The sequence below is a fragment of the Eschrichtius robustus genome, chromosome X (assembly GCF_028021215.1).
Source record: "Eschrichtius robustus isolate mEscRob2 chromosome X, mEscRob2.pri, whole genome shotgun sequence".
Classification (NCBI taxonomy): domain Eukaryota; kingdom Metazoa; phylum Chordata; class Mammalia; order Artiodactyla; family Eschrichtiidae; genus Eschrichtius; species Eschrichtius robustus.
Genome location: NC_090845.1, coordinates 133615611 through 133642488, shown reverse-complemented (window position 1 = coordinate 133642488; position 26878 = coordinate 133615611). Strand labels below are relative to the sequence as shown.

The window sequence follows — 26878 nt, the reverse complement described above, 5'->3', positions numbered from 1 at the left end:
GGATTGATCCCTTGATCATTATGTAGTGTCCTTCCTTGTCTCTTGTGACATTCTTTATTTTAAAGTCTATTTTATCTGGTATGAGTATTGCTACTCCAGCTTTCTTCTAATTTCCATTTGCATAGAATATCTTTTTCCATCCCCTCACTTTCAGTCTGAATGTGTCCCTAGGTCTGAAGTGGGTCTCTTGTAGACAGCATATATATGGGTCTTGTTTTTGTATCCATTCAGCAAGCCTGTGTCTTTTGGCTGGAGCATTTAATCCATTCACGTTTAAGGTAATTAGCGATATGTATGTTCCTTTTACCATTTTTTTGTTTTGGGTTTGTTCTTGTAGGTCCTTTTCTTCTCTTGTAGATCCTTTTCTTCTCTTGTGTTTCCCACTTAGAGAAGTTCCTTTAGCATTTGTTGTAGAGCTGGTTTGGTGGTGCTGACTGCTCTTAGCTTTTGCTTGTCTGTAAAGCTTTTGATTTCTCCATCGAATCTGAATGAGATCCTTGCTGGGTAGAGTAATCTTGGTTGTAGGTTCTTCCCTTTCATCACTTTAAGTATATCATGCCACTCCCTTCTGGCTTGTAGGGTTTCTGCTGTGAAATCAGCTGTTAACCTTATGGGAGTTCCCTTGTATGTTATTTGTCATTTTTCCCTTGCTGCTTTCAATAATTTTTCTTTGCCTTTAATTTCTGCCAATTTGATTACTGTGTGTCTCGGCGTGTTTCTCCTTGGGTTCATCCTGTATGGGACTCTCTGCACTTCTTGGACTTGGGTGGCTATTTCCTTTCCCATGTTAGGGAAGTTTTCGACTATAATCTCTTCATATATTTTCTCCGGTCCTTTCTCTCTCTCTTCTCCTTCTGGGACCCCTATAATGCGAATGTTGTTGCGTTTAATGTTGTTCCAGAGGTCTCTTAGGCTGTCTTCATTTCTTTTCATTCTTTTTTCTTTATTCTGTTCTGCAGCAGTGAATTCCACCATTCTGTCTTCCAGGTCACTTATCCGTTCTTCTGCCTCAGTTATTCTGCTACTGATTCCTTCTAGTGTATTTTTCATTTCAGTTACTGTAATGTTCATCTCTGTTTGTTTGTTCTTTAACTCTTCTAGGTCTTTGTTAAACATTTCTTGCATCTTCTCGATCTTTGCCTCCATTCTTATTCCGAGGTCCTGGATCATCTTCACTATCATTATTCTGAATTCTTTTTCTGGAAGGTTGCCTATCTCCACTTCATTTAGTTGTTTTTCTGGGGTTTTATCTTGTTCCTTCATCTGGTACATAGCCGTCTGCCTTTTCATCTTGTCTATCTTTCTGTGAATGTGGTTTCTGTCCCCCAGGCTGCAGGACTGTAGTTCTTCTTGCTCCTGCTGTCTGCCCTCTGGTGGATGAGGCTATCCTCCTGGCCATTTTTTCACTGTGAATTTATCAGCCCTCTCTGATTCTAGTTACTGTAGACCAGGACTTGAACCTCAACTTAGCCAGCTAATGGTGCTGATCCATTTAGGGGGTCACCTCTGGGAACACAGGAAAAAAATCAACAATCTGGGCTTGCAACATGCCTCACACTGTGGAGAACAGGGACCCTAAAAGGTTGTTGTGATGCCGTGGCCATAAGTGTCTTCTTTTTCTTCCTAAATATAACAATACAAACTAGTATTCCATTTTGTTTATTTATTTTAGTATTTATTTATTTACTTATTTTAATGTCCATTTATTTATTTATTTTGGCTGCACCCGGTCTTAGTTGCAGTATGCAGGATCTTTGTTGCGGCACGCGGGATCTTTAGTTGCGGCATGCGGACTCTTAGTTGTGGCATGTGGACTCTTAGTTGAGGCATGCATGAGGGATCTAGTTCCCTGATCAGGGATTGGACCTGGGCCCCCTGCATTGGGAGCGTGTTGTCTTACCCACTGGACCACCAGGGAAGTCCCCTACAAACTAGTATTTTAAAATGTTATGTCAATCTAACAAAGGTAAGATAAACCTACAATTAAGGATAGTGACAGATTAGTTTATACAAATGAACTTGAGCAATGGAATGGCATTTCCTGGGAGGCTGCAGGGTGTAGCTGAGACAACACTGGCTCTGATGTTGGAACCGGGATTTCCACCCTCGGTTCTGAGCAGCTGTGTGATCTTATGAAAATAATATCCTCTTCACCTCTGTGCTCATGGACCCCAGGGGTGGCTCTCAGGCACCCTGCCCACATTCCAAGAATTCCCCAAGAATATCAGGCCTATTTTGCCACAATTCCAAGTTCCCCAGCCCTGTGTGAGCGCCAATCAGGCAAGTTTAAAATCCCTGCCGCTCTGTGCCTCCTCCTCCCAGGCCTGCCAGCCTCCTGCCTGCCTCTTCATCCCTATTCCCTCTGCACGCACGATGGAGACCTGTTTAGCCACCTGGAAAATACCCTTGGACACCTCTTCACCTCTGACTCTGGACCCACCTCCCTCACAAAGCCTTCCTGGGACTCCAACCCACTCCAACTGCACCCTTCACCCAACACTTGGCTCTGTGAGACCAAATGTGCCCAGAGTTGCTTAGGTCTGAGACTCCCGTAATTTTGCTCTCTGTTTAACAGGGGTGCCCTGTAATTAAAGTATACAACCAAAAGTTGACAAAATATTCTAGATCTCTAGAACTTACTTATCTTGGGTACCTGACACGTTGTACCCTTTGACCATCACCTCCCCATTTCCCCTCTCCCCAGCCCCTGGCAACCACCCTTCTACTCTCTTCTATGGGTTTGGCTGTTTTAGATTCCTCACATAAGTGGTACTAGGTAGTATTTGTCCTTCTGTGTCTGGCTTACTTCACTTAGCATAATGTCCACCACGTTCATCCATGTTGTTGCAAATGGCAGGATTTCCTTCTTTCTTTAAAGGCTGAATAATATCCCATTTTGTGTATATACCACATTTTCTCTTTTTTTGATGTATTTTTGGCTGCGTTGGGTCTTCGTTGCTGCGCGTGGGCTTTCTCTAGTTGTGGCAGGCGGGGGCTGCTCTTCGTTGTGGTGTGCAGGCTTCTCATTGCGGTGGCCTCTCTTGCTGCAGAGCAAGGGCTCTAGGTGCGTGGGCTTCAGTAGTTGTGGCGCGTGGGCTCAGTAGTTGTGGCTTGTGGGCTCTAGGGCACAGGCTCAGTAGTTGTGGCGCATGGGCTTAGTGGTTCCGCGGCATGTGGGACCTTCCCGGATCAGGGCTGGAACCCGTGTCCCCTGCATTGGCAGTCGGATTCTTAACCACTGTGCCACCAGGGAAGTCCCTATATACCACATTTTCTTCAGCCATTCATCAGGCAATGCACAATTAGGTTGCTTTCATGTTTTGGCTATTGTTAACAATGCTGCAATGGACAGAGAATACAGATACCTCTTTGAGATGCTGATTTCAATTCCTTTGTGTATATACACAGAAGTGGGATTGCTGGATCATCTGGTAGCTCTATTTCTAATTTTTTGCCTGCTTTGGTGTCAGGATAATGCTAACTTCATAAAATGAGTTTGGAAGTGTTCTTTCTTCCATTTCTGGAAGAGTATAAAAAGGATTGGTATTAATTTTTCTTTCAATGTTTGGTAGAGTTGCCTGTGAAGACCCAGCCTTGAGTTTTTCTTTGTTGAGAGGTGTTTGGTTACTGAGTCACTCTTCTTATTTATTATTTGTCTGTTCAAGCTTCCAGTTTCTTCTTGGTTCTGTCTTGGTAGGTTGTATGTTTCTAAGGTTGTATGTTTCTAATTATATACCAATTTATTGGTATATAATTGTTCATAATAGTTTCTAAGAAGTTTTCATGTAGTAAGTCCAGGAATCAGGAAAACAGAATGTTCTTTGCCAAATGACATGTCACAGTCTCTCCCTGCAGCACTCCTGAGTCAATTCTGGATCCACGCAGATGGAAGAGCTTCCTACCACGTGGCCTTTTGTTCCTTTCCTCCAATGTTCTGGGCCCCTCTCTACCTCGGCCACTGCTCTGGCCAGACTCTATGTAGACAAGCAGCCTCAGCATTGCCTGGAAACTTGTTAGAGAGGCCAATTCTCAGGTCCCACCCAGACGTACTGAGTTAAGATACTGGGCTGGGGCCCAGCACTCTGTGTCTTAACAAGCCCTTCAGGGGATGGTCAAGTGTGAGATGCACACTCCAGAGCGAGAACTGCTGCTCTAGACCTCGTTACAACCAATAAGTCATACACCCCACTGCTTGACTTCCATGTCCTCCAGCTTATTTGGCTGGTCTCTGCCACTGCTGGAACCTCCATTACTGGACCAGCTCACCGCCTCACTGTTATTGTTCCGTTGCACACAGACCAAACCCTGCCAACTCACCTGGCATAATCTCCGCCCCAGTAAATGCAACTGCCCCTGCTTCACCCTTGTGGCTGAGCCTGGCTAGGGAACAACACAGTACATGCTGACCGGTCTCCATAGCAATGAACGAGCCCTCCCTTCAAGCGGGCTCTGCACAGCCCATCCACCCTCCCTGTCTCTGAGACAATATTTCACAGACTCCCTTTTCTTCTCAAGTGTCCAACACCCCTTGCCCACCCTCACTCATAGATGATCATGTTTTCTAATCGACTGAGAAAACAGAAGCAAGTACTGAAGTTCTTCATTCTTCCACCAGCCAACTTGGGAACCTCTCTGTGTGTGACCCAGAGATTTGGCCTTTCCTATTCCTGCCATGTGTCAACTGGTACCCATCTTTCTCTCCTACAGACGTACATCATGATCACCATCAACGTCTCTTTCTCCTGCGTCATCAGTGTCTGCTCACTACTGCATCGCTCCCATCAGCATAAACCCATGCCTGGCACCTCTGCCCCACTGTCTGCTTGCACTGCTCCCTTACAAAGCCAACCCATCAGGACAGTCTTCCAGACTCACTCTGTCCATTTCCACATGAGCCCACTCCAGTCAAGCTTCTATCCCCGTCACTCCAGCAAAACTGCTCCAACTGAGGTCACAGATGACCACCATGCTGCAAAATTCAAGGTCAATTCTCAGGCTTCATCCCATTTGATCTCTCAGCAACCACTGACAGGGTGACCAATGCAGTCTTTGGAGAAACTGTGTCACTTGGGGCATCACACTCTGTGTTACTTCTCACCCTCCTCTGTGGACCCCCTCCTCTTCCCAACCTCTAAATGATAGAGAGACACAAGGCTCAGCGTCAGCCCCCCTCTCCACCCACCCACACCTTAGGTGATTTCATCAGGTCAGGGACGGCTCAGGGAAAAAGCATGCCCTGAGGACTCCCAGCTCCAGCCTTACCCTGGAACACAAACTCACATATCCAAACGACCATGTGAGCTCCTCACGTAGCTCTCACTGAGGCATCTTCAATTTCACTCATCTCCGCCTTGCCTCTGCTCAAACCTGCTCCCCTCTACTCCTTCCCTTCTCGGTAAAAGGCGCCACCATCCTTTCAGCTAATGGCTTGGGCCCCAAACTTTGCAATCTCCTTTGACTCCTCGCATTTCCTCATAGCCACAACCTGCCAGCTCTATTTTCAAACAGTATCCCCGATCCAGGCACCATCTTGACATGTCCCCTGCCAACTCCCTAATCAAGTGACTGCTTTCTCTAGCTTGATGTACTGCAGCAGTTTCCTAACTGATCTCCCTTTTCCCATTCCTGCCCCTCTACAGTCGCTCCTTCACCTAGCAGTCAGAGGGATCCTTTGAAAAGCATGAGTCAGACCCTGTCTCTCCACCACCCAAACCGTCCAGTAGGTTCCAACTGCATTTAGAATAAAACCCAAAGTCTCTCTGTATCCTGAAAGGCCTACATGATCCAGTTCTTAGCCATCCTTAAGACTTTATCTCCAGCCACTCACCCCTCACTCATGTCATTCCAGCCACGTGAGCTAAGATACTCCATGCTGCTGCCCCAGGGCCTTTGCACTTGTTGGCTGTCTGCTGGGAATAGTCTTTCCCCAGAAGACTGCTTTTGTTTCCCTCACAGTATTAAGCACATAGTACTCCTTTCGACTTGGGAGTCCATTCAGCTCCCACACATTCATAGAGAGATAAAGCCTTCTCCACACTCTCTGAACCCATAAAGGCTCCCCAGCTGTGGACGATGCTCTCAGCAACACCACCTGTCTTCCTTACCTTAAAGCAATAGTCATGGCAGCAAAGGCCAAGATGTTCTAAGGTAATCTTTGGACAGTCTCCGATCTCCTGGTTGCAGTAAGTACAGATCCCTCCACTTGTTCTGGGAAATGAAAAACAAGGATCCACGGTCAGGCTGGTGCGCAGACTATTGATGTGATGCAGCCAGATCCTGTGGTTTGACGCAGCCAGGCTTAGGCTGCTGCCAGGATTCCCAGCCTGCCATCTTTTCCTGTGGTGTGAACTGGCCATGTAGCCTTGGGCCAGACTGGACCGCAGCCCACTGTAGACCCTCACATTGTTTCCAGAAACCAGTTCTGTATCTTCACCCTACTCTCTATCGTATGTCTGGACACCGCGATCTGATTCTTATTCCAGGCAGCTTGCTTGTCTCTGTCCCTCGGCCTAGCGTGTCTGCATGGGGGGCTGTTCCCACCTAGAATAGGAAGACATACGTCTTCTCCTACAGGAGACACGTCTCTGTATGCCCTACCTGGCCCCTTGTCTTGATGGCCCTTCTCTTCATGCCTGGGAGCACTGAGTCCTACCTGGAGTATCACAGAGGCAGCATGGGTCCAAGGACTATCACAAAGTCAGTGTGGCTGTAGAGCCTGCTGGGACCTCAGACTGAAGTCCTAGATACCGACTTGTAGACTGAGTATCTCCCCAGTTCCAGGATCCCTGCCTTTGTTCCTCAAGTCACCCCCTGGTTTTCCTCCTCAGACAGAACCTGTCAAAAGCCCCTGCCTGCCTTGCTGCTGGCCCGGGGCTCAGTCTCTTGACAGTGTTGCCCTCGTCACAGCCCTGTTCCTCCCTCCTATTTTACCACCACCAGCCCCAGCTCACAGTTAGTCAGATGGCAGAGTGGAAACGTCCCTTACCTCGGAGTACTCAGGGCCCTGGGGTTTAGCCCTAGCTCTGCCACTGACTCACTGCTTTTGCCCTTTGGTCTTAGCTGGATTCAAAGGCTTTCATTGCCACAAGTGTGACAGCCCAATGAGGGAAGCAGTGCCCTATGCTGTGGTGTGACACATCCCATCTGGAAATGGGCCAGAAGTAGCAAAGCGGCAGACAAAAGCAAATGGACTTAGCGTGTAAATCTCCCTCACCTGCTTCTCCTCCTGGAGACCTGTGAGCTCCCTGCTAACACAGCAGACTTACCTCTCAGAGTATGGAGTGCTGTCACGTGGGAGTTTCTTCTCCATGTGGCCTGAGTCCTCAGTGCTGCCGACGCTGCAGTGAGTGTGATGGGAGAGAGGAGAGCAGTCATGAGTGGAGAAGGCTTTTCTGATTAACACAGGACTCTGCATGACCAGCCATCATCTGTTATGCTAAATAAACTTGGTGCCAACGAGGCATAATTCTCTCAGAGAAGAGCTCTTACACTGGGGGCAAAGAAGACCTGCTGTGGTGAGGAAGATGAGAAGGGGGTGGCTAGGATTCTGGAGAACTGTCAGTTTCACGGACCAGGGGGAAAGGTCCATGGCTTTTCTCCCCACATATGCGCCTCGGTTATAATGTGACAATCGCCAGGAGCCCACTCACAGCAGGAATCAACTAAGAATGGGAACAAAAAAAGCAAGGAAACATTCCAACATAATACCGTGCTGGGTTACACAGTGGAATTAGGGGTGATTTTTTTTTTTTCCTTTTCGCATCTTCAGTTTTCAATAATATGACTTTTTATAATAAAAAATAATGATCAAAAAAACTATTTCCAGGGAAGGGCAACTAGCTACAAGCTCTGGGATATGGTTTAGTGAAGCTGTCATGCTAACAGGAGCTGTGTGATGACCTCCTGAGGTTAAGTGACCTGCCTAAGGTCATGCTTGGAGTAAGGGGTGAGCCAGAATTTCAGCCTAGCTTCTGATTTCTTTTGAGATTTAAGCTTACCTCTAAGCCTCCTGGAAGGTAAAGCAAAAGGTGAAAACACTGGACTACACAACTCTAAGTGTCCCATTAAACAAAATACTGCTGGGACCGGAAGAAGAAAAACTGGGAGATGGACAGAGTTCAGAGAGGCAAACACCAGATGGCACCACAAAGAGGGGACTTCCCTGGCGGTTCAGTGGTTAAGACTCCGAGCTTCCACTGCAGGGGCCAGAGGTTCGATCCTTGGCTAGGGAACTAAGATCCCACATGCTGCGTGGCATGTCAAAAAAACCCCAAAGAAACAAACAAAAACAAAAAACCACCTCCCTGAAAAAAGCTATAGAGACAGAAAATAGTAGTGGCCAGGGGCTGTGGCTTGTGGTGCTGGGGGCGCTGCTAATGGGTCTGGGGTTCCCTTTTTGTGTGATAAAAGTGTCCTGGAATTGGATGGTGGTGATGATTGCACAACGTTGTATAATGTACCAAAAACCACTGGACTGTATACTTTAAAGAGTGAATTTTATGATATATTAATTATATCTCAACAAAGCTACTAGGAAAAATCACTCTAAGGAGTTACAAGTGAAGAAACGGAGGCTCATAAAGGTTGAGCATCTTCTCCAAAATGACCCAATAAATGGGGGTTGAGCAGGCACTTGAACTTGACCCCTACGCCCACGATCATCATTCCACAGCAGCAGTGAAAGCTGGTCTGGAGTCCCCAGAGGCCCAATCCTGAAATAAGGCCAGGATGCACCTCTCTGTTACTAAAATCCTCACCCTAGCAGTGGGGTGATGGATGTGTCATAAAAAAAAAAAAATCCCAGGAATACACTGTCTCAGTGTGGGTTAGTTTTTAGCTGAGGTGGCATGGAGGTACCCTTCAATATGGCATCTGGAAGCAAGCAGCCAAAGAGATGATGAGTGAAATGTGTGTTCAAATGAGGCAACCTGGCATGTTGGAAAGAGCATGGGAGCTGAAGAGAGGAGCCCTGAGTTCTGGAACAGGATGGAATTAACTAGATGGTTCTTAAGGGCCTCACCAGCTCTATCAAGAGTGATGCTCTCAGGATTTCACAAAAGCAAGCTTGTAGTCTACCAAGAAACAAATACAGGCAGAAACGGATGGTGCTGGAAGTGGAGTGTAGGATGAATTAACGACAAAAGGGGAGCGCAAAGGCACCGAGTCAGGTAGAACATCTGGAAAGGCATAAATCATGTCCGTGAGCAATTAAATCATCTGCCTATTCAATAAATGGTTACACAGAAGGTACTCTGGGCGAAGTACTTGATGAGGTACTGGGGATGCAGGAATGAGGACAACATAGGGCCTGGCAGGAGAAGGCCGTGACATGGAAAGATCTGGGACTTCTCACCTGCTGTAGAATGAAGACAGTGGCTTCCCGGAAGACACCTCACGAGCATTCACGTACTCCTTCATAAAGAGAATCCCTTTGCTGTAGAAAAAGCATAGCAGAACAGAAAGAGGTATACTGGAAGATTCCAGGGGACTGGGCCTGACCTAAGGCAGGGGTCCAGGACAGGAAGGACCCCCATTTTGTTTGAAGGAAGTGAAGGAGCTCATGGGAATGCCTGGGGGCAGAGGTGCTGGTGCTCTACCCCCCGCCGGGCAACAAAAGCAGGAAACAGGAGCTGCTAGGCTGCTGAGCCCACTGTGGACTCGGGCTGAAATCAAAGCCCATGAGTACAGCCTGGTGTGTGTGGATTTGAGAGCGCTAGAAAGACGCTCCTTGCAGCCAGTGGTGGGACGCTACCCTCCAGAGACTTCAGTCCAGTGGACTTTCCATTCTCCTCTCTGACCACATTTTGTTTCCCTTCTGCCTGGGACCGAGATCACCCCTAAGCCTCATCTTACACTGTCAAATCTCCATCAGCAATCTAACCTCTCCCTTCCCACTCTTGGAGCTCCAGGGTGAGCTCAGGTAGTTGCCTCACCCTGGACAAGCCCCTGGCAACTTTGGAAACAAGGTCTACCTCACGATGGGCTCACCATGACACCAAATTTGGCCCCATTTACATGCTCTGCACTCCAGCCTGCTGGCTTGATGGCAGCAGACGCTCCTCTGATCTCTCCTCCACACACACACAAACACACACACACACACACACACACACACACACACACTTCACTCAGCCTCCTTGCAACGGCTCCCTTCCTCCACTGTACGATGGCAGGTGAGGACAGGAACTCAGGTGAGGCAGTGGTTATGCGCCTCTTCTCACAACAGATAACGTGAGAGAGACAGACACAGGCCCTGGCCTCAAAGGGATTTCTTTGGACTCTGCAAGCATGTTCCCCAAGAAACATTAGCAAGGTCCGAAGGATGGCAGAGTCCTAGAAGTGCCACCTCAGCTTCTCATTGGGAGACTCTGTTCAGGCCCACACACAGGAGTTTATATTAGGGGAACTTGGGCTACACTCTGTGGCCCCTTGATCAACGGGCTGCTGAGAACTGGAGTAGGTACTAGAGCTAATATCAGGGAAGTAACGTGGGCCAAAAGCCGAGTCCTTTAGCTCCAGGGAGGAAACAGCCCACAGAACGTCTCCCGATTGTCCCTTCTTACCTGGTTGAGTTAGACTCCAATTCACTCGGGGAGGCTGGCACATAAACACGAGGCTGCTCAGAGGTGGCAGTGACGGCAACAGTGACCGTACACCTTGAGGGGTTCCTCATCCTGAAAGAAGCGGAGGGAGGAGCCGCCGTGTCAACACTGAGAGCTGGTGTCTTCCAGGGTCAAGCAGGGGCTAATGCCGAGACCGCCACTTCAAAGAGTTTAAAAGAACGCTGACGTTTTTTAAACAACCCTTGAAAATCACTGAGCTGTTTGTTCCTTGAGGCTCCTGAGATCAATGGATAGAAGTACTCATTTTATAGATGAGAAAACCCAGGTTACATTGTAAGTTGGTGGCAAGACCCCAACCTTCCAGTGTGTGCCCAGAACTACCCCTGCAGCCAAGGGTCTTGGCCTATGACTCACTTGGTTACAGCAGAGCTATGGGGCTAGCAAGGACTTGACAGACACAGCCCCGCTCACCTCCTCAATGGGTGGGGCAGCCCCTTCCTGGAATGAGCTCCCTGCCCCCATCCTCCAGTGAAGTTTCTGGAGAACACAAGGCTGAGGGAGAGAGGGACAAATGAATTTAGGTGTCACCAAGGAAGAGATGTGGATGGACCTCATTCTGGAAGTCACCTACCATAAGAAGAAGCAGGAGACTGACAGGTATAATGGTTTTTCTGAATCTCCACCCCTTGGTGTAGCACACAGCCCCTGGTCTGGAATCCAGTGCCCAGGACTTCAACTAGTTTAAGAGTGGGGAGGGTAGAGAACAAGCATGATAGCACCTGCCCAGCTCCCCAGCCTCATCTTCCCAGACTATGTCACGTGTACCTGATCTCTCTCGTACCTTTGCACATGACACCGCTTTCTCCTCTGGGAAGCCATTCCCAGAGCACCTGCCCTCTCACCCCAGGCTGGGTGAGGTACCCTGCCTCAATGTGCCCAGTCACCCTGTGCCTAGTCCTATGTCACTCTAGGACACAGGAATGCACGATGCAGACTGAAGGAGGTGGAGTGGCTGGGAGGGGAGGCCCAATGGGAACCTGGAGAGACAGGCGGGGGATAAAGTACAGAAGCAGGTAGTCAGAAGAGGACTGAGTACGAGGGGAGGGAAACAGCATCCACTTCTGACTGAACAGCTAGCAAGTGTCTGGCATCCTCTGATCCAGACACAGCGTGACGGTCGCGGGGACAGAAGAGCTGCGGGGCAAGGAGGCCTGAAGCACAAGAAGGAGCCGGCTTACCGAAATGGAGAGGCAGCGGGCACAGCACAGGGGTCGCAATGCAGGCTCTGGGCTGCCTGCCGGCCTTCTAAGCCCTGTCAGGCCACTGCCTGGCTGGGTGGCTACTGGCCAGCCATGCAACCTCCCTCCGCCTCAGCCTCTCAACTATAGAACAGATATAATAATAGCACCTCTCTCATAGGGTTGGCGTGAGAACTAAACGAGTGAGGACACATAAAGCATGAGAAGGACGCCTGCACATTCTCAGCACGCAGCAAATGCTAATGGTTGCTACCGTGGTGTTACTGCTGTGCTATTTGTGTGCTTCCTGAGGGCGTGCCTGGGGGCCTGGCCATCTTGTTCAGTGTGTGTATGGCCGCTACCTACAACTGGTTCATATGAAGTACTTGTATATCGTCTCTAGGTTATTCCCAAACTCATGACCACTTTGGGCAAAGATCTCTGGAGAGCTAAGAGAACACTGAAATGCTGCCATACAAGGCACAGCTTAGAAATCTTCCAGCCCCATGAATGGCAAAGGCACCCCGTATCCTTCTGCCAAGCCAGGTCTCCATGCTCCATGTGGCTGCCAGACAGCACGGTTCTCTGGGCACCTTCTCTCTGCCAGGTTTGGTGTAACAGATTTGGTGCTGTGGCTCCAAACCCAAGCCCACAGAGATCTACCCCTGGGATACTCATTGCTTGTCAGCCTCCGATGGGCTCCTAGCCCATCACACCTGCAGAAAGTAGCTGGCATGCCTAGCGTGTTAGGGTTTGTTCTGGGCTATGGGCCCTGACAAAAGTCAGGTTCAGGCAGGCAGGAGTCCAGCACAGAGTGGCCCTTACCTGCTGGCCTGGCTGTCCACTTCCAGGTGCTGCTCAGGATTTCTGGGGCTGCTCTGCTGCTTGGGGCTGCTGGGGTCTGCCAGCTTCTGGGTGGGTGCAGCTGGGTCTCCCCGGTCATCTTGCTGGGCTCCAGGCCTCCCCTGCCAGGAGTCTCCCACCTTGGTGACCACATTCTCGTCCTCAAAATCAGCCAAGGTGCTGAGGAAGAATAAGCCCTTGGTTACCGACTACACACCGATATCCTCTCCCGTGGCCACAGCGGGCTCCTCTCCCGGGAGGTGGGGCAGACAGGAGCCCGGCATGGCCCCCACCGCGGGGAGAGCTCGTGTCTTCCTCAGGGGGACCCCAGCACCACTGCTCCCCTCCCACCAACAAAGGCTGTCCCCACGTGTATTACATGAAGCGTGAGCCCAGATGCTTTTGTCACCCCCTCAGTCCAGCAAGGAGGGAGTGCCTTCCCTGCTGTCCTCGGCATCAAGCTCTTTGGGAGACCTTCCTTCCGTCCTAGCCTCACATCACGGCTACCCTTGCACATCCCTCCCATCACCATCCCCATCCTGAGGTGCTTCGGAGGGCCTTGTTCTCAGTGCCGGTGCCTCCTCCACATCCCGTGTGATGGTGCTGCTGCCTGGTGGCCTCAAGCACCAAAGATGTCACATGTACACTGGCCGGGGCCAAGACTGAGTGAGATTATTGAGAACATGAGCCTAGCATTCCAAAAGATGAATATCTCGTTCACCATCACCTTGATCCTGGCCCATCCCGAACTCAAGCCTCCCAAAATCAGCAGCCTGCCTCCGGCTGGTGGGGCTATCTTAGGACGAGAAGACCACACCACCAGCTACCTCCAGCCCTGGGACTCTATTCATGGAAGTTAATCCCATAGTAGGCAGGCAGGCTCGCTGCCTTCAAGCTGGAATAACAAGGGGAGTGGAGCTCATACCTTTTGGACAGTATGCTCTCCTCAGATAGTGCCAGCAGAATGCCCTGACACACCCGCCCCACCTCTGCATGTGACATACAGGCTTGAGCTAAAGGCAAACCAAGAAGGCCTAAAGAGTTTGTTTCCCGACTCTGGAAGCCCTGAGCTAGCTTTACCATGGACTTAATCGGAGTCCTGTACAAACCCCTATCCCCTATAGAATTACGGTAAGAGAAGTTATCCTCACCAAGTTTGTGAATAAAGCCAGGATTCTCAGCAAAGAGCAATTTGGATGTCCACTGTGACACAGGGCCAAGTGGATGAATAAGGCTCCTTCACCCTAGGCCTCAGAGCAGAGTCACTACAATTATAGGCGGTATAACCCACCTAACCCATAAAAAGGAAATCTTAGTAAAACAGTCACAGGAAGTCTTGCTGAGCAATTTAACAACCCAGAGGTCTTCCAGGCCCCTAATGAATTGCCTGGAAGTCAAGTGTTTAGAGATAGGGAAGGTAATACTTCTGGCTGTAACCAGATCAAAGATCCAGAAGCCTAATACAGCTACTGACAATTCTGGATACAATCACACTCTCTACGTGGAAGAAAACAGCCCCTTCGACTCTTGTGCTACCTCCATTACACTCCTCCAGTGGTTGACAGCAGTTGTCCGCGGTGAACAAGTGTGGTTAAAGTTCACCTGTTCCTAATGCAGAGAGAACATAAACCTGAAAAGCCCAGACTTGCAACACAGAGGAAAACAGCATATGCTTTAGATGTAAAGTCTAATAACACAAATTTAGTGGGGAGAAGGTGAGCTTATCTATCTTATTAAATGAAGTCAGGCCAATACGGCTGGTAAAGGGGACCAGAGGCCACCTTTCTGAGTGTCCTTAAATAGTTCTGGTGGAAAGAGATAGTCCTCTGGGACTGGTTTATTTGGCTGTAACTTCTTATAAAAGGAGAATCCAACATTTACGTAGTACTCTGTGCCAGGAAATGTCCTACATGCAAACGCATTTAACCCTCACAACAACCCTGCGTGGTAGGATCTATTACGGCCACTATTCTACAAGTAAGGAAACTGAAGCACATAGATGAGTACGATACCCAAAACCGCATAGCAAGTTAACTGACAGAGCTTAGGTTTGAGCCCAGGCACAGGAGTCCGTGCTCACTATACTATACCACCTCTTCCTGTACCTGTATTGTGATGAAGCAAACCAAGTTAGAGTAGGGTAGAGTTCCTCAAGTTTGGGACAGCTCCACCGCTCTGCAGGAGGCCCCTGCCCGCCCCACTCCCCTCCTTCCCCCACCGCTTAGGAACAAGCCGCTTCCCCACGGAGCCCCAGCGCCCAGAGCAGGCATCTCCGCCCGAGGGCCCTCGTGGCTGGAGGGTCGAGCCGCCCTCCCCGCGAGTCCACAGCTCCCGGCCCCAGCCAGCTCCGAAGACCAGCGCCCAGTGCCCAGACACCGCCGACACCAGGGCACCCCGCCAAACAGCCCCTTTGGCTCCTTGCGGGCACCCAGCTCCCTTCCTCTCTCCCGCCTCCGCCGGCACTGCGGCGAGGGTGCACACGTGGTCGGGGGGGCTGCTGCAGCCCCGAGGACGGTGGAACCACCCATGTCCTCCAGGCCACGGGGGAAGGGCAGCCCGGCCCAATTGTGATCCTCGCGCGCCATCTAGCGGCAGGCGCGGGCACGACCGCGGGAGAAGCGCCGCCGAGGCCGCTCACGCCCACGGTAGCCATTTCGCTGTGTGGACGGTTCCGTTTCCCGATGCACACCGGACACAAGCTCGGGAGTGCAGAAAATGGCGGTGCGCGCAGGCGCACACTCGCCGAACGCAAAGGCACACCCTCCCGGGGCACGCACGTGCAGGCACACACGTTGCGTGCCGGCGCGTGTGCGCAGGCGCATACGTTCTGTGCCGGCGCGCGTGCACAGGCGTACACGTGCGTGCCGGCGCACGTGCGCCGGCGCACACTTCTGTGCCGGCGCGCGTGCGCAGGCATACACGTTCTGTGCCGGCTGCGCAGTTCCCTGCAGAGCAGGTGGGGACTCGGTCCGCCTTTTTTTCTTCCCATTGTAGAATCTCCTGGCCTCCCATGACATCGTGACAGCTCTAGGACAGAGTTTGTCAGCCTCACCATTATTGACATTTTGGACTCGATAACTGTGGTGGGAGCTGTCCTCTGCACTGTAGGACGTTGGGCAGCATCCCTGGTCTCCACCATTTGCCAGTAGTACCCTCTTCCCAGTTGTGGCAATCAACAGTGTCTTCAGACATTGCCAAGTGACTCTTGGGGGGTTGGAGGTGGGGGAGATGCCCCTGTTTCAGAACCACTACCCTAGAACAATTGAATCTAAATCTCTCCGCGTGGGTCACAGGATACTTTAAAAAAACAAACAAACCACTTCTCAGGTGATTATCAAGTGCAGCCAGAGTTGTGAAACACTGATCAAGAAAGTTTGTTTTGAGTTTGCAAACTTTTAATCAGAGAAAATTAGTTGTAAGCGTGGGCTCTACAGTTACCAGATCTGAGCTCTATTTCTAGCTTTGCTCTTCATAGGAGCCCTCCGTTTCCTCCACTGTCAAATTGCATAATAAGAAGCCAGATCCTTCCCCGGGTTTGGGGAATATTACATGCGATTGTGCAGATGGCATGCTGTACACATTAACCATCTGACAGTTACTGCTTCTGGGTCTTGAGAATAGGCTGCAAAGAACAGAGTTCATAAACTAGCTTTTCAAAGTTTTTCCTGGGGTTTTTCTTAGAGCCTCTTCAGTTGCGACTCAGCTCTGCCATTTGGAATCCCTTGACAAGTCAGGTAACCTTTCTATGCCTCAGTTTCCCCATCTTATCCATTTCACAGGGTTGCTGGCAAGAGTAAAGCACCTGGCAGAGCGCACTATAGGTGTCAGTTTTTGTTTTCACTCTGTTAATTGTCAGGGCAATTTGAAACAAAAAAGTCACATAATAGGGCCTCATACCTTAGAGATCCGTTACCCACCCCACCCCCAGCATCAGTTTATGTAGGGGTGACAAATGTAAAAAAGTAGCTGTAATGTGGTGTGAAATTGCAAAAATTCACTCACTTTTTAAACACCTAAATCAGACCGTGTTCCTCTCTGGCTTAAAACTTGAAAGAAGATCCAATCTCCCTCTCATGGCTTACCAGGACACGGTTCCATCTATGGTCCCCCTCACCGGGTAGGCTACTTTATGCTTTGGAACCTGCTAAGCGTGTTCCCAAAGCAGGGTTTTAAGTTTGTGTTTCCCTATCTGCAGGTCTTTACTCCTTGCTTTCCTAGAGTTGTTCGTTCCTCCACTCATCTAAGTAGTGCCCTCCTCACCACCATTACTCTCTATCTTAGCACCCCGGCTATTTCTTTCAAAGCACTGTTCTTCCCAGGAGTCACAGAGACCTGACTTCCAGTCCTTTGTTATTCATTATAGTTAGGCACAAAGCTCACACGATTGTGGGGAGGGCCGTATGAGACACTGAGTACAGGGCTGTGCACACAGTAGGTGCCCCAAAGTGAAGTAGCTGTTGTGATTATTAACGATATCTGATACAAAAGGCCAATCAGCCCCTGCCTACCTTCACAAACCTCATGTGCCACGCCAGTAAACACCAGGTTATTTGGAGTCCTTTGTACATCCTGTACCCTTTGCTTGGAGGACTCCTATTCACCTTTCAAGATTCAGCTCAAAAGTCACCTCTCCCATGAGGCTGTCCTGGGGCCCCCTTCCCCTGTTCCAGTCTGGACCAGGTTTTGCCCCCCATTAGCCCTGTCCGATTTGTCTGTGTACTCCGGTCTCCAGCACAGAGCAGGTGCCTTCCAAGTGGTTGCTGACTGACAGAGTGGGTGACTTCCTGACTATGGAGGACTTCCTGGAGGAGGCCAGAGGTTTCCAGCTGGGGCTTCAGCCCTCGCCACGTCCCTTGGGCCAGCTCACTGGCCTCACCTTCCCAGCCAAAGGCTAATGTACACTTGAGTCGCCTCTCTCCACCGCACAAGCTCAGCACTGTTGGCTGATGCCTTACCCCTTTGGGTCCGTCTCCATGTCCTCCAGGTGTGCTGGGCTGTTGCTCTTCCTGTTAGCCAGGACAGCAGAGGCAGAAGTGGCACCAGAGCTGAAGGAGGAAACACACAGACCTTCTGAAGCCTCAGACCAAAGGAGACCTGGGGCCCAGGTCTTCCCCTTCCCAGCTGCATTCTCACAGGAAAGGAGGACCTACATCTGGCCGTGGCCAGCTTGGAATTCCTGGGGAAGTGTCCTCCTAGTTTGGGGTTCCAGCATCCTTGCATGACCTACACCTCCCAGGGCTCTGTGGGAATCTAGAACGATCGTTCCTTACTAAATGTTGCACACACCCACAGCAAAATGGCCACTTCCCACTGGTGGGTTGGTAGATGAAACAGGGCAGAAGCCTGCAGCGTGGGAATGCACAACCTCTTCCCATTGCACCTCCCTAGCCACCTCCACATGCTCCCTGGGACTGAGCCCTCTACTGCTGGCTGGCTGTCCCTGGGATTCTTCCCACTGACTTCTCCTAGCAGGGTCTCTTCCCAAGCTACACTTCTCAATGCCCTCTTCTCTGCCACCTCAGCTTGGGTCCCTATGGGTAGGTGCTGAGTTGTCTGGGTCCCCTGACTTATCACCTGTACCCACTCCTGCACTGCCCCCGGTGGGTGGGTTCACCTCCCAGCCTTCTCTGTCCTGCAGTGATCACCTGATGTGAAGAAGGCATGGAGCTGAGAGGTTCAAGGGGGACCCTGGGGTGCTGGACGTGAGGATGAACCCTAAGGCCGTCTGGCAATGGGATTGGTCATTGGGCAGTTGCCCCACCCTTACCTGGTGGCTGCTGGTCCAGGCTTATGAGGCTGTGAGTTGGCACTGGGCACCTCCTGATCATCCAGGAGACGGGTAAAGACAGCAGGTGAGGACAGCCTGTGGAAGGAGGCCAAGCCCGGTCTTGGTTCAGGACTTTGCGTCTTTATGTCTGCTCCCCCCGAGAGGGTGGCTTCTGTTCCCAACAGATGATGGGCACTAAGGAGTTCCTCAGATGGATGCTTGGAGCACAGTACTCACTCACATCCTACAGCTGACTGACACCAGGACAGCGTGGCCTCGTGGTGAAGGGCACACTCCCTGGGGGGGCACATGACTCTGATTCAAATCACAGCTTTATTAAGCTTCTGGCTGTGTGACCTTGGGCACATCAACTGACCTCTTTGGGCCTCAGTTGGATCATCAGTGAAATGGGGTGACAACTGTGTATGCCTCATACATTTTCTGAGAAGAGTAAATGAGTCAATAGATGCCAAGTACTTAGAAAAATGCCTGGGCCCCAACATGTGCTAAAGTTCTCCTGTGATTATTACTGGGCCCTGTGGCCATTTGTAGAAGCAGCAACCCTTTGCAGTCAGTCTGTGCCCATCAACTTGATACAGATTCAGTGGGTGCTGTCTTATGCAGCCTTCCCAGGTATAGGCTGAGTTCTATGTCTCTCTGTGACTCACAGCATGCCGAGCAGTTACCTGTGCGAGCCTGCACCCTCCACTTGAGTAGCATGCTAAGAGTTCCTCATGTTTGTTTCCACACCCACTTACGCCAGTTGTACTTGCAACCATAATCACTGAATTCAATTATTAAGTAAACTCATAAAAATGAATGGAAGGGCTTCCCTGGTGGCGCAGTGGTTGAGAATCTGCCTGCCAATGCAGGGGACAGGGGTTCGAGCCCTGGTCTGTGAAGATCCCACATGCCGCGGAGCAACTGGGCCCGTGAGCCACAACTACTGAGCCTGCGCGTCTGGAGCCTGTGCTCCGCAACAAGAGAGGCCGCGATAGTGAGAGGCCCGCGCACCGCGATGAAGAGTGGCCCCCGCTCGCCGCAACTAGAGAAAGCCCTCGCACAGAAACGAAGACCCAACACAGCCAAAAATAAATATTTTTTTAAAAAATGAATGGAAAAGGAGAGTGGGTGTTTTTTTCATGACAAACAACCTTTTCTTTGCAAAGACCATAAAAGCAAGTCTCTTAAAAATCATTGTCTATAGAAGAGACAATGTAAAAGACTGTTAAAAGTCATAAAAGTCTAGAAAATATTCAGATAATTTTGCAACTTAATATGAGCTTTGGCTTCATTTTAAGGAAACTGAAAGCAGAAAGCAAAGACTTCATTTCGCGAGGGGGGCATAGGCAAGAAGGATGTTCTGGATGAATATTCGAAGACGAAGCAGTCAAGAACCAAGCCCAGTCATGTTGGACCAGAGAATGGAGTCAACCTGCAGGACCCTGCTGGCCAGCACCGTGATGCAGGCTGCGGGTGTCGGGCTCTTGCACAGTCCTCCCCACTAGCAGGAGCTCAGAGAACCGAGGCCCCGGACCCGTGGCGTTTCCTGGCACTGGCTGAGGCACAGTGGGCAGACGCTGGGGCCTGTCATCCTCTTCCCATGTTGGCTTGTGCTACTGATTTGGAAGTCAGGCCTTGGCGGTCCAGGCATCAGTTGCAAACTAGTAAAGTTAGTCAGGGCAAGGGGCTCCCGGTGGGCTTGGGCAAGTAGAGGCAGCTGAGAGGGCCAGTTGGGAAAGCGGAGATTCCCTCCTTGGCCAGACTACTGTAGGGCAGGGGTGCCGGCTGGCAGCGTGCCTTGGTGGCTCTCTGTAGACACCGGCTTCACCATTCCTCTCTGGCCATCTGTTCTGAACCATAAGGGCTCTAGAACAGCTTGGAGCTGAACTATCTGTACACCTAACCTTTGTCCCCAAGGATGAGTCATGCTTGGTTTGGAACCACTTGGGGACAAGTGGGACCTTGCCACTCCCCAAATCACCTGAGAAAATGGCCCCTGACTCCACCCAGGTCCAAGAAGTCAGAGCCCAGCTAGACACGCTTGTCTCCTACTTTGTCTCACTGGGGCCACTGCTTTTCCGCTCACTGAACTTGAGAGCAGAGCTGGCCAGAGGAGGAAGGTGGAGGAGGCTTTGGGGCTTCTGGAAGGGATGAAGGACCTCCTTCCAGCCAAGAAGCAGGAAGGCAGCGATTCATCCATCATTCCCTCCTTCTCCACATGTTCATCCTACCCGCCCAGGCCCGCCCTTATGCCTACTTGGGAGGAGCCTGAGAGCCAGTGGAAGAGGGTAGGAGAAGGAGCAAGATTGAAGCAGAGGTAAATCTCAGAAGTGGGAAGTCCGGGGACAAAGGATGTGGCGGCGGCGGGAGTGCTGGAGATGGGAGAAGCAGTAGACGGGACTATGGGAAATGACCAGTGCCCCGCCCCCAGCAGCCCAAGCAGCTGTGGCGACTTGACCAGGAACAGGAGAGAATCAACAACTTGGGGCCACGGGCCTCCCCCAGGTAGCTCACCCTCCTCTCCCAGAGCTGCTGTCTGCTCCAGCCAAGCCTTCAGGTGTGGAGCCCGTGGGTCCGGATCCTACGTTGCCGTCACTTGACTGTGCACTTGATCTGTTATGGGAAGAGAAACATTTGCTGACTGATTGGGTTTTGATTTAATTTAACTCATATGTCCTGAGAGTGGGCCTCAAGGACCAGAAGCCCAGGCCTTCAGCTGCCACCCTGCACTGCTCCAACTGAAGCCAAGCTGATATCAACAATATTTCTGCCTTTTTTCCAAACTTGATGGGCTGGGAGCAAGGTGGAGCCAAGAAACAGAGCAAGGTGGCACAATGGGGGGCCAATGACCAATGGAACAAGAGACAAGGCATCTGGGGCCACTAATAAACCAACACAGCCCAGGGCAGAGACAAGGCTCCCCGAACAATCCTGGGTCCCCTTCCCCCATTCCAGTGCTGGGGCTCCACAGGGTCTAGGGCTGCGCACTAAGAAGACAATGGCAGGTAGACAAGGCTGTGGGCTCTTATCCATTACTTCCTGTTCAGGAAGTGCCCAACTGTGAGCGACTGCTCACCATACCCAGGCTCCCCTGGTCTGGCTTGAAGGACAGGTCAGTGGGATGGTTGCGGGATGGCTGGGGCACAACCAGCCCCTCTGGACTCAGCATCCCCTGCTATCGTTCTGCCTCCTATCCCTGCACCCCCTCCACGTCTCCCTTCGTCTACAGGCCACCCTGGAAGGCCCTGTTAGATGCTCTGCTGGGGTCCATGAATCCTTTGGTCACTGACTTCCCGAAACCTCCAGCTTGGCGGCCTTGCTGGCCTAGAGTTTTGTCCTCCTCTGCAGCTGGCTCCCTGAGGAATCTTGGCAGGGGCCTGCCCTTCTCCAGGCCTCATGCATTCCTTCATTCATTCTTTCGGCAGATATTCATTGAGGACCTGCACTGCCCCCGACACTGGGGACACAGTGAAGAATGGGACAGTCCTGGTCCCAGCTCCATCCACTGACCTTGGATGGGGGGGCCACATGGGCTCCGTGTCCCTGCACTGAGTTACCTTTCAGAGTCTGCATCAAGGCCCTTGAAGGCCCTTTCACCCGTCAAGTCTCTCTTGGGCTCTCTGGGGTTGGGGGCTTCGTTGTCTTTGGAGCCTGGGGAAGACCTATGGTGGAAAGAAACATAAGTTAACTACCCATCAGCCAACCATACTTAGGTGGGGGCAGTTACCCCATCCCCAAATGCCAGCTTTCTCCAAAGAGCGCAAATCCTGATATTGCAGGATTGGCAAATTATCAAAATCTACTAACAGCTGCTGTTGACTGAGGGTCAGACCCCATTCTCATGACTCTGAATGCATTAGCTCTCCACATCAACCCCACAACACGGTCACTGTTCTTATCCACGCCCACTTTCCAGATGAGCAAACTGAGGCACAGAGAGCCTGGAGTGACTTGCCCCGAGTTCCACAAGTAACAAGGGGAGAAGCTGAGATTTGAACCCAAGCAGTCTGACTTCAGAGTTCCAGACTATAATCTTCTATGGTGTAAGACTGATCCTAACTCCTGATTAAACCTCCCTCCATTGTCTCTGAGGTCATCAGGGAGCCTCACGGTGTCAAACCCAGCAGAGACACTGCCATCACTCTCACCATTCAGGACCACTGACCCAGTGGGCCACTCCCGCCTTCTCTCCCCCGTCCGTCCAACATGACTCTGTGTCACTGGCTTAAATGTTGCTGTTCCTGGCATCCCTCTCCACCTGCATGCCCTGCCACCTACCTTGGTCACCTCGTCTGCTCCCATGGCATCAACTGTCATTCTTAAGCCAGTGACGTCTGCCTGTTCCCAGCTCTCCTCTGTGCTCTGACCCGTACCCTCCCTGCTTCCGGGACTGGCCCTCAGGCACCTCACCCTCAACGTGGCCAGAACTGAACCACCCTCACCAGCTGCCCTCAGGGGAATGACCAGGCAGCTGCCACCTCCACGATACTATCTGTGCTCAGTTTGCTGGCTCCTCTCTCCTCGAGTCCCTTGACTTTGTACCCCATGTAAATATCGACGTTGAACCCCATTATTTCTGCTCTCATCCCTCTGCATAGAGCATGGAAATCTCTTGAGCCCTGACCTCTCTCCCAAAGCTCAACCAGAAACCCTCAAAAGCCTCGTGGTAATTTGCATTTGGATGCCTACAAATAAACTCATCATATAGTCATTTGTAAAGTACTAAGTATTTATAGCACCCCTTCCTGCCCCCTCCCCTTAGTTCCCACTATTGTAGTGACTTATGGAGCAAAAAGCGCAGGGAGGGAGTCAGGCAGTGGGGTGGGAGTCATGGATCTGCCTGCTCTTGGCCGTGTGGCTTTGAGGAAGTTACTTAAGCATTCATGGTCTCAGTTTCCTCGTCTGTAAAATGGACATAGTGATTGCATCTACATCCTGCATGGGGACACGTGTTAGGCTGTTTGGGACAGGGCAGGGCTTAGTGAATTCTAGCTTTCCCTCTTTCTTCCTTTTCTCCAACTTGACTTTCCTGTTGGAAAGTGGGGGAGGGGTGCTCCAGAGGATCTCCAAGGGCTGTTATAGCTTTGTCACTCCCAGACAAAATGCCAGAGGCCTTATGGGTTGTGGAGGCCTTATGGGGCACACAGCACAGACCTTCCTGAGAGACAGCCTGGCTTCCTCCTGCATCTCTCAGGGTCATTTTGCCCCTGTTTCTCAGGGACTGGTCACCTTAGGGAAACCAATGAAGCAGCTTCCAGTGTTGCCTTATTAAAGACGTTGTCACACTGGGTGATTCTCAGTCATTCCAGCAACAAATGCTCCTGCAGTCCTGTTCTGGGCCAGCCAGGCCTTGAGCGCTCCAGGAGCTTGGAGTCCTTGGGGCAGAGCCATCTGTGAGTGGACAACTGTGACTCCGTGTGGAAGACTCTCTGGTGGAGGGATGAACACAGCGCTGTGTGAGCTCAGCGTGGAAAGCCCCTCACAGAAGCTGCCTCAGAAAGAAACACAAGCAAAGGAGGTGCTACAAAGGGGAGACATCTGAGCTGAGACTGAAAAATGCAGATGGGAAGGGGCATCCCCGGCAGAGCCTACAGCCTGCACAGACGAATGGGGCTGGGGGAGGCTGGGGGGGGAGGGCCCAGGGAGGAAGGGTGTATGAGGGGAGCCTGGGGAGGGGGTGGATGAGCCCCACCAGGCAAGGTAGAGAGTTCAGGCTGCAGAGCCTAAAGGGGAGGGGGCATTGCAGGGTTTTTCCCCAGGGACTGGCATAGGACCACCGCTGCCCTTTAGAAATGGCACCCAGGTAGAAATATGGAGGAGATTCTGGGATGGAGCGAGTGATGAAGGAGGCCTGGCCCCAGGGGAAAGGCACTAGGGACAGAGATATCTCTAAACTAGAATGGATAGGACTCAGTGCCCGACTGCGGCGAGGGTGTAGAGAGGGAGGAGCCAATGCAGACAGTCAAGGGCCCCAGAGATCAGGGCTCCCACTGCCCCAAGGATTAGCCTGGGCTTGTGCCCTGGCCTCCCTCCCCAGACTCTGGCTTCACAAGGTGGGGTCCCAGTCTGTCGGCTTCACTGCTGTGAGCTGGGTGAGTAGCTAAATGAGCAGCAGTCAGAGCCCCTCCGGGGAGAAGCGGCCCCTCCCTGCTCACATCCCCCTTTGCCCCCACCCAAGCTTCCCTGGGGCCCAGTTCCCAGCCCCCCCAAACCCTGCCTGCATGTTACCTGACTGTCTGCCCCCTACCTCGGGGCAGGGGCTGGGCCTGCCGTGCTCCCTGCTGGTTGTGCCCCCCCCACCCCCTCCCCTGTCCCTTGAACTGTCAAGGCTGACCTAGTGACCCCGCCCTGTTCCTGGTGCCTCCCCCCGCCACAGCTGCTTCAGTGGCTTCACGGGGCTCTGCAAAGCCAGATCCCATCCACAGGGCCCAGCAGGGTGAACCATCGCCTCCAGGGGCTCCTGGCACATGCTCAGCATCTCACTCGTGTCTGCGTCTGCCTCCCCCACCAGGCAGACAGTAAGCAACTTCAGCGGGGGGTGGTCGCCGCTGGGTCCCCAGGGCCGGGTCTGGCCTCCCATGGACCAAGTGCTCGCTCCCCAGGAGTTGTGGAGTGAAATGGGATGGGGGCAGAGAACCCAGGTGGCTCATGTCTCCCATCAACCAGCCCCCAGGCCTCATCACTTGCACCCTGACCCTGCTGCCCCCAACTCTAGAACCGTGTGTAAGGAGCCCCGGCAGCAGCAGGCCCTGCACCTCGTTTCTTCCAGGTCTGGGGCCACCAGGTGGAGTCCCGCCCCGGGTGTCGTGATCCGCAGGCGGGCAGTCTCCTCGCCTCTTGCACTGCGACCAAAGGAGAGAGTCAGAGAGTCGGTGGTAAGAAAGGCCTCCGCTTCTCCATCTGTGCTGGGGATCCAAGGGTGTCCTCTCTCAGGAGCCTCCTGGCTAGTGCGGTGGGACACCCAGACCCACTGCCTTCCCCCCTCCCCCTTGTTTCTTCTCTCTTGTCTCCTCTTTGGGCTGAGCTCGGGCCACTGACCTCCACGTCCCAGAGGAAAGGGATTGAAGGACCCCCTCACCAGTCTCCCATCCTCGACCCCAGCCCCCTTCAGACGGTGCTGCTAATCACTTGCAGAGGTGCGCCCTGCCCGTGGCCGCACTGCAGCATCCAAAGTGGCTATTTGTGAGTTCAGGGGCTGATGGGAACGGGTGATGAACAAGATGCCCAGGAAACCTACAGACCGAATTTGGAGTGACAGCCAGTGGAAGGGGCATGTGGGAGACTCAGGCGATGAAGGTCGGAGAGAAGGTGCCTGTGAGCTTGAGACCAGGGAGGATCAGACAGTCTCAGCCCTCAGAGGGTCCCTTTGAGGGTTCCTGCGCTCAGAGGCTGGTCCGAGGGTGACTGCACACAGCCCTCCAGTTCCAGTGTATTTTTTGCCCCCACTGCAGGTCCTGACACCCAGCAGGATCGGGCCGTGGTGATGGCTAGGGCTGGAGAGAATCTAGAACTCCCTGGCTTTCTGGGGTTCCCCTTCACTCCAAACCACACCTACCCAGGTCCACATCACAGCCACTCACTCTTTCATTTCGTTGCACCTGGCCACTGGGCTACAGATGGGGGTGAGCCCCAGGTCTGCCTTGGTGAAGCCCCAGCCCAGCAGGGGGCAGGATGAGGGCCGAGTGGCATGGGCCGTGCACAAATCCAGCCCCAAAGGCACCCGAAAAGCTCCATGGAGGAGTAGGCCAGCCCCGGGCAACTGGGGGCATATAAGGGGAGGAGGTGGAAGCTGGCGGGGGTCTTAAAAGCAGAGACCAGACTGAGTGTGGCAAAGGGAAGCCACAAGATGGGCTTGAAGTGGGGATTGGGGGGTGGGTTTTGAGATGATCAGCCTGGCACGTTAGAAAGGACACTCCGGGGTCCCAGGAGGAGGAGGGGTGGGGGGGACAGGGACTTGAGTAGCCCGAGTAGTCCCCGATTTGTGTGAGCCCAGACGGCTCAGCTGCTCTCAGTCACCTTGGAGTTGACCGTGGCATCTGGCTCCAACCTAGACTGGGAGCTCGTGGGGGCCAGGTCAGTGGGCTGCGCCTCTGTGTCCCTCCTGGACACTGCAGATGACCAGAGGAAATGGAAGCGCTGCCAGAGACAGGGCCTCTCTGCACATGAAAGACCAGCGAGGGCCTGGTGCACGCAGGTAGCTCTGATCTCCGCCTGTCTCCACGATAACCACGAAGACAGCAGAAAGCCCCGGGCCGCTGTCGCTACTCTGTCCCATCTAAAGCACATGGTCCCAGGGAGCAAGGACACGTCCCACTTGGGGACGTCACAGGCGAGTAAAGCATACCTTCTCCCTGGCGTTTCTAGCTATGTCAGAGAGGAAATAGGGACCCCAGCTGGCGCCTGTCCCTCAACGCCTTGCTCCTGAGCGATTTCTTTTTAAAGGCCCAGCTCAAATGGCACCTCAT

At 52.1% G+C, this 26878-nt stretch overlaps 2 protein-coding genes across 2 annotated transcripts in view; one reads left to right on the top strand and one right to left on the bottom strand.

Annotated features, from left to right (window-relative positions):
• LOC137757002 (heparan-sulfate 6-O-sulfotransferase 2-like) overlaps positions 1-4776 on the top strand; it is a 164338-nt gene extending 159562 nt beyond the window's left edge. The window contains exon 3 of the mRNA XM_068533592.1: positions 4708-4776. Coding sequence (XP_068389693.1) covers positions 4708-4720 — 13 coding nt within the window. The 3' untranslated portion in view covers positions 4721-4776. The remainder of the gene's footprint in view (positions 1-4707) is intronic.
• The window catches only part of ZNF185 (zinc finger protein 185 with LIM domain), a 45731-nt gene that overhangs the window by 7703 nt on the left and 11150 nt on the right, over positions 1-26878 (bottom strand). Inside the window, exons 12-20 of the mRNA XM_068533587.1 lie at positions 25169-25255; positions 21971-22075; positions 20928-21026; positions 17599-17688; positions 12626-12823; positions 10563-10673; positions 9353-9433; positions 7266-7337; positions 6105-6207 (exon numbers count right to left, since the gene is read on the bottom strand). Coding sequence (XP_068389688.1) covers positions 6105-6207; positions 7266-7337; positions 9353-9433; positions 10563-10673; positions 12626-12823; positions 17599-17688; positions 20928-21026; positions 21971-22075; positions 25169-25255 — 946 coding nt within the window. The remainder of the gene's footprint in view (positions 1-6104; positions 6208-7265; positions 7338-9352; positions 9434-10562; positions 10674-12625; positions 12824-17598; positions 17689-20927; positions 21027-21970; positions 22076-25168; positions 25256-26878) is intronic.